The 7,172-nt window shown below is 38.4% G+C and overlaps 1 protein-coding gene across 6 annotated transcripts; it reads right to left on the reverse strand.

The window, feature by feature from the left end:
- Positions 1-298: 298 nt before the first annotated feature.
- LOC131300136 (coronatine-insensitive protein 1-like) lies at positions 299-6,932 on the reverse strand. Of its 6 annotated transcripts, none has more exons than XM_058325837.1 (4): positions 6,461-6,932; positions 3,591-4,128; positions 2,363-2,834; positions 299-1,233 (listed from the first exon to the last, which is right to left on the reverse strand). In XM_058325837.1, the coding sequence occupies exons 2-4, from the start codon at positions 4,085-4,087 to the stop codon at positions 415-417; spliced, it is 1,788 nt and encodes a 595-aa protein (XP_058181820.1). In that variant the 5' UTR covers positions 4,088-4,128; positions 6,461-6,932; the 3' UTR covers positions 299-414. The 6 variants fall into 6 exon arrangements, with proteins under 6 accessions (XP_058181820.1, XP_058181821.1, XP_058181819.1 ...); XM_058325838.1 differs by having other exon boundaries at positions 3,591-4,095; positions 6,461-6,696; XM_058325836.1 differs by lacking the exon at positions 6,461-6,932 and adding an exon at positions 4,501-4,783 and having other exon boundaries at positions 3,591-4,095.
- Between the last annotated feature and the right edge of the window lie 240 nt (positions 6,933-7,172).

Raw genomic sequence — 7,172 nt, forward strand, 5'->3', positions numbered from 1 at the left:
AGGGACCACGGAACAGAAGTAGAACTATTACAGCTCCTTTGGATGGTGAGAGGAATCTTGGCATTTCTCCTTCAAGCAATGGTGAAAACCGAAATAAACGAATAAAAACCCACCATTTTTATTCATTTCTTACCTTTTCGGTATTGCCTTTGTTTCTCACCGAAAGGGCAAGAAACAAACCAAATCTATGAAAACCCATTATCTTTCTTCAAATCTCACCATTTCTGTTCTTTATTCTGATCTTTTTGTTATCACCATTCCTCACCAAGACGGTGAGAAACAAACTGAACCAATGAACCATTTTTCTTCATTTCCCACCTGTTCATCCATCCAAACAAGTTGTACAATTCATAATTCTTTCCTTTGTCACCGTCTATTACCATCCAAAGACATTGTTAGAGGGAGGATACAGCTCTACTCGTTGAGAAGGGCTGCTGCTTCCAAAGGTACAACGGTGTCAGGGAAATCCGTTCTTCTTCCAACAAGCGAATAATAGGCAAGTATATGCGCTGGATCCTCTGCGACCACAGCTTCCCCAAGTGGATCGGCAACGATTACTTGTCTCGCAGGGATTAACTCAATATTCCAAAAGGGGCGAGCCATGGCTAATAGATCATGACCAGTTTCAGATGCTGGATACCCTTGGACCCACAAGTACCTAAGAGAGGTTAACTGCAAAGCAGCAATAGCCAGAGCATGTTCACTAAAGATACAGCACCTTATTTCCAGCTTTTGCAAACTAGGGCACCCTCTGGAGAACTCAAGAAGCCCTGCATCCGATTCCCCAACATACCCCAGAAGCATCCACTTCACGTTTGGGGTATGCTTCCCAATGTAACCGAGTCCCACATCGGTCAAAACCCCTGGCCTAAGATACAGAGCAAACCTTCTAAGCTTGTTGCAACCTTGTAATAGGGCCCTAACTCCGTTGTCTAGTGGTAATTCTGAGATCCTTTCTCCCTGATCAAGTAAGACCAGGCGGAAATCACAGAGGTTTTTCAAGTGCATGCCAATAAATTCAAGGGAGGCATTTATAATATCAGAAACGTAAACCGCCAAGTATTCCAATTCTGGGCAGCCCTGTGCCAGAGCGATTAGTCCTGTGTGTGAAACCAATCCTCCTTCATTGTCCATTCCCTGTTCGTCAGCGCCCCGCTCGATCCGAAGCTTCCTTAATCTTTTGCAGCACCTTCCAAGAACTTCCAATCCTCTGTCGCCAATAACAGTCCTTGTCTGTATATAACATAGGAAATCGTGTCAGAAAATAAATTAACAAACACCCACTGTGTATCGACAGCATACTCTCCATGTTGGCATCCTACAAGAGTTCTACTCCTAGTTAGTAAGCTATTTTCACACAAACCTGCAGGGAAACAGGGATACAATGGCTGCCTACATAACCTCAGTGGAGTCGCCAGTAGTCGCACCCGAAATTTTCGGGACCTGACTTGTCACAACAAGAAACGGGTGTCCTAACCATAGCTTTCATGCGACAAGTCCACAAATAGTTTGAAAATTATGACCCCGTCCATTAGTTGTGAAAAATATGACATTGCATGCAAAACAAATGGCCTTTGTTACAGTTGCCAAACTTGTTTTCAACTTCCCGCATTAAAGCTAAGATTTATGATTTATTGACCTTTTTTTCGCAATAATAGCCGGTTTATGACATTGCATGCAAAACAAATGGCCTTTGTTACAGTTGCCAAACTTGTTTTCAACTTCCCGCGTTAAAGCTAAGATTTATGATTTATCGACCTTTTTCCCAATAATAGGCTAATAGCCAGTTTCTGCTGCCACCCTCCTCCCTTGGACTGAATCCTTGCCACGTGCTATTCTTATTCAATCACGGTGGTAAAGCAAGTCAAAATAGAAAACCTCACACTGGGTGCAGAGAATCTTGTTCTCATCTTCATCGTGGCGAGATGAAGGATAGCTTGAAACAGCGAGTAGAGTATAATATTTTACCTCTCTTTCCTTAGCTGAGAGAGAGTCAAAGCTAAGGTTTATGGACCTTTTCCCACCAATTGCCGGTAGGGTTCCAAAAAATCTGGGCGCCGCATTACCTGACTAGTATCTCTACCTACCTGGTCGCCAACAATGGGTTTTTTTATTATACAAATCTCAGCCGTGGGCAATTGAACTGTTTGGATAGCTAAATTTTGCAAACCGCGTTATACATACTATTAAAGCACTTCAATTATCCACAAGCTCTAATAACACGTTCAACTTGATCCCATAAAAAAAGAATATGGGGAAAACAGAATGCAAAGATTAAAGCAAATGGCTTCGAAGAGAAGATGAAATATCTGAACATCAACACAAGAAGCTTTATAATACGAGAAATGTTTTGAGATCCTACCTCAAGAACCTCCAAGTTGGGGCACTTTTGAATTAAGAGACAATGGTCCTCTGTATCCAGAAATGCATAGAGGAGATCCAATCTTCTCAGTAACGATGCAAAGGGAAATACAATGGGCATTTCATTCTGCCCCATGTACGTCAGACCCAAGGAGCTTACTTTGGGGGGAAATGATATGGAAGAGTACCTTTCTGGTTCCTCACTGTAAGAACCCCCACCAAACTCTTGTAGTGCTGTGGCAATGCGAAAGAAGCCAACAAGATCTAGCAATTCGCACTCACTTATTTTTGCTGAAACTAGAGAGGGACAATTTCTGGCTATGAGTTCAAGGTCTTGGAATCTGAATTTGGAAAGATCAGTCATGTAAAAATTCAAGTTCTCAAGATTTTTGTTGTTCAAAGCAAGCTCGTGGAGCCATTCGCCATCTCTCTCAGTGATAGTACTCTCTTCCAGAAACAAGGTTGTTAAATTCCTGACAAAGAATGAACAGAATTACAAGAAAAAGTAGTTAACCCAGAGTAGTCAACAACGTCAATTAGATCTGTATTCCCGCATATCATAACAAACATATCTTAAACTCTCTTTCTTCCTGAAAAACAAGAAAATAAACCATGTCTATAATTATCTTCTTAAAAAAACAAAAAAGCACGTTTTGTTTTGCATACACCGGAGATTTAACAAAAGCATATACAGTTTTTGAAGCGAATATAAATTAAACACGAAGACCCTCTATCATCAAGGGGTTAATAGAATGAAACAAACTTCTATCCTTAATGACGTAATGTGCTTGCTCGCGACCAAAGCAAGTGCTTGAATGGGTCTTTCAAAAACATTCCATACAACTAAAACTGTGAGAGCGAAGATTGGGGGTGGGAGTGTAGCAAGGATTTAGAACGAGAACGGAGGATTCTACCAAAAGACTATGAAACCTCGCTTCTACCACTAAACTATACCCGTTGCACTATGACTATGATCATTGTATTATAACGAATCTTTTGTCGAACAAGGGAACCAAAACATTAAGGATCTGGCTAATTGGCGGTGGATAATATGCATATGATACCAAACAAGTTAGAATTTAATACACGTCTCACATGAATCAATATACATTCACAGATATTAATGCATTGGTCTCAGATGTCGATACACTTCGTACACATTATCTACAATCTAATGGGCGAAGTATAGCAATTTCTAAAAATTATTATGCAAAGAAAGAACAACGTACTTGCAAAACCGACCAATATGCATCAGCCCATCAGTGGAAAACCCAGAGCATCTATCAATCTTAAGCTCCACCAAATCCTGCCCTCGCGACTGGGCAAGCACCAAAATATCCGAATCCCTCACGAGCATCCTTCTAAAATGAACCGCCTTCAGGCACCGGAATGACCTCACCATCTCCTCCACCCACGGCGCCACGTGCCCTCCCCAGTCCTCCGGTATCAAGTTAAACATGGCCGCCCTCGGCTTGGCCTTCAGTTTCAGAGACTCGAGGTTCTGGAACCGACGGTCGAGCGCCTGCGGCGTGGTGGCGTAGCAGAGGGCGACGGTGACGTGTTTCCGGGAGGAGGCCTCGATGGAGAACCAGCGGCGGCAGACGAGGGAGGCGGCGGCCAGGTCGCGCGGGTCGCGGATGTAGTCGACCACGCGCTGGAAGACTAGGTCCGGCATTGCTGTTACCGCAGTCGTCATCGTCTTGGTTTCTTTTCTTTCTTGTTCCATAACTGATTCTGATCAATAATCACAACGGGTTTGTAGGGCCGCTGCAGAATTTTAACACAAAAATATACTAGTACTCCATATAAAGAAAAAAATTTGCATACAAACATACTTATTGAAAAACTTATCGGACCTAATTTATTTTATTTCTAGAGCTGTATCATCTATTTACTAAAAAAAATTTAAGTGAATTTTAATTTACTAAGGCTTTGTTCGCCTCATTCAGTGCAGACAATATGAAAGAAATACTAATACAGATAATATAAGAAATATCAAGTTATACGCGAAAGCATACAAAATTTCAGTGTAGTTTTTGAACCCAGAGAAATCGATTGAACCCAAAAACATAAAAGGGGGGTTTGGCTGAGTGGGATGATATGGCAACCAAAGAGTTTGTCCAGTTGGTCAAACCTTACGTAGATCAAGCATAACTTCAAGTACCCAATTGATCCAGGGTGCACGCAAGTTGATCACGGATTCTGATCAATAGAGTGGAAGAGAAGATTCAGAATTCCAGAAAGAGTTTAAAATGTCGGAAATGGCAAACTCTGATTTTCGAAATTGACAAAAGAAGGGTTGGGATATGATTGAGATGTTTAGGGCCGTCGGTTTAACAGTTAAATATTTTTGCTTTACGACTTTTTTGCCGTGAATTTATAACTAGAAAGGTAGTTGTAGTGTCAAAAAAGTCAAAAAGGACTAGTAATAATTTTGCAAGAAAGAGCCACTCCTAAAAATAAAAAACTGAAATAGGTGAGAAATTAGAATGTTCAAATACCATATACATTAGAGAATAAATTTTACACCAACCCTCCGTGTATAAAGGAGGGACCACCCAACCAATTTTAACAAGACAGCTCAGCTTTTGCTCAGTTTGAGCCGGGACAATCGGCTATTTTTTTTTTAATTTAGAATCTTGTAAAGCAAAAATTTAATTATGAAAATTCTAAAAATAAAATTTAAATATGACACTTTAGAATAATATGATTAGAATAACAAAATCTTTGCACTAGTTCAAACGGATTAAAAATTAAAACACTTAACTTTTTGACCATATTTTTCAATACATAAATAGTCTAAAAAATTAAATACTCCAATTTTTAATCCGTTTGAATTGATGCGAAAATTTTATTATTCTAAAAGATCACATTTAATTTTTATCTCTACGACTCTCATGATTAAGTATACACTCTTTTTGTTTACGACTCTATAAAGCAGAAACTTGATTATAAAAGCCTTAGAGATAAGAATTAATTATGACCCTTTAGAATAATATAATCGAAATAATAAGATCTTCGCACTGATTTAAACGGATTGAAAATTAGAGCACTTAATTTTTTTTAAATTGTTTATATATTAAAAATATAGTTAAAATGTTAAGTGCTTCAATTTTTAATTCATTTGAACAGGTGCAAAGATCTTGTTATTCTGATTATATTATTCGAAAGTGTCATAGTTAAATTTTGTCTCTAGAACTCTCATAATCAAATTTTTGTTTCATAGAATTCTAAATTAAAAATAATAATTTGGCAATTGCCCCGGCTCAAAGCTGAGCAAAAGCTGAGTTACCTTGTTATAATTGGTTAGGCGGACGCTCCCTTAACATGGAGAGTCTGTTTAAAAATTTCTCCCTGTACATTAACACTTGATTAAAATAGATGGGGGTTTTGTGCTACTCGCGGTTTGTTTGTTCTCTTTTTGAAAGCGTTTGACCTCTTAAAGAATTATTTATAATTTTTAATTTGTAATATTTTTAATATGAAATATGAATCTTATTTGATAGATTTTAATTAGTTTTATTATACAAAATCATAAAAAATATTATAATAAAATATAAGTATATTTTTGAAATATACGAATTTCGACAATTAGACAAATAAATTAAAACGAAAGGAGTATTCAAGAATGAAAAAACTTTTTTTTTGGGGGTACAATTTGAGGGAAAATGACACCAAAGCTTTGAGATAAAAAAAAAATCAAAAGGTTTGATTTTGGAGTAGTCCCCATCCTGCTTAAGGTGTTGTATGTATTTTTCGTTTTTTATAATATATCGTTTTTAATTTAAAAAATAAATATTTATTTCTCTGAAAGGAACAGGTATAATTGCGATGGAAACCGGAAACCAGACACCAGACGACCTTTCCGGTAAAATGGAGAAAAAAAAAATGCTGCTTTTTGAGTATTTGTTCCATCAGAATTTTTGTGATAAAAAAGTTACGTTCTTGGGCAGTGGAAGTCGAAAAATATGAGTGAGCTTTTCAACAATCCGTTCAAAAAAAAAAGCTTTTGAGTTTTTTTTTTTTTTTGGGTTCGGATGAGCTAAAACCCCGAAACATCGTAAACAAAAGTAATTAGAGGTGAGACGGAGGAACAAACCTTCAGATGAATTTCACAGGAAACGAAGGATTTTCTTCAGATCAAAACAGGAGACATGGTGCCCGCGCGATCTGCCACAGAATCTCCGGAACTGAAGAATTCCACAGTTTGTGCAATAATAAGCCGCGGAAAAATATCAGATCGGCCAGTAAATATCATCATCGTTCGTCGTCTCAAAATGGACTCGCGCACAGAGAGAGAGAGAGAGAGAGAGAGAGAGAGAGAAAAGTGTGTGCGTTCACGGCGGTTCACGTGTAGATAAAAATCCCCAAAGGTGAGAGTTATTATTCAGTACATGCGGAGGGCAGTCATATCGTACTTCAGATCACTCCACCAAGACCACCACTACACATTTACGCGGAGCGGATACAGGGCGTCGTGGGTCTCACGAGAATGATGTTTTGGTACTAGAGTGGTTCGGAAAACCGCGCGGCTTATGAACCCCATGTGCATGTATAATGCTAAAATAATCTAGAGCATTGAATAATCAGACCAAAAAGTACTGATGGGCTCCTGTTGTCCTAGTCGGTAACTCCTGGTCTCTCCGTGTGGGAGGATTCAGGTTTATGAATAGTTTGCAAAATTTTCTGTAGACTAAGACCCTGTTTCGCAATGAGAAAAAAATCTTAATTTTTTAAGAAGGTAATTTCAGACTAAAAAATTATAGACTTATTAAAATCTAAAAATATGTAATATGAATTTTATTTGAAAG

Source organism: Rhododendron vialii, chromosome 9a (assembly GCF_030253575.1).
Source record: "Rhododendron vialii isolate Sample 1 chromosome 9a, ASM3025357v1".
Lineage (NCBI taxonomy): Eukaryota > Viridiplantae > Streptophyta > Magnoliopsida > Ericales > Ericaceae > Rhododendron > Rhododendron vialii.

Bases quoted from the DNA above. Each gene is read 5' to 3' on its own strand.
- LOC131300136 (XM_058325836.1), bottom strand. The intron at 2,835-3,590 runs GTACGTTGTTCT...ATTCTTTGTCAG, and splicing joins CATATTGGTCGGTTTTGCAA to GAATTTAACAACCTTGTTTC. The intron at 1,234-2,362 runs GTAGGATCTCAA...TGTTATATACAG, and splicing joins CCAACTTGGAGGTTCTTGAG to ACAAGGACTGTTATTGGCGA.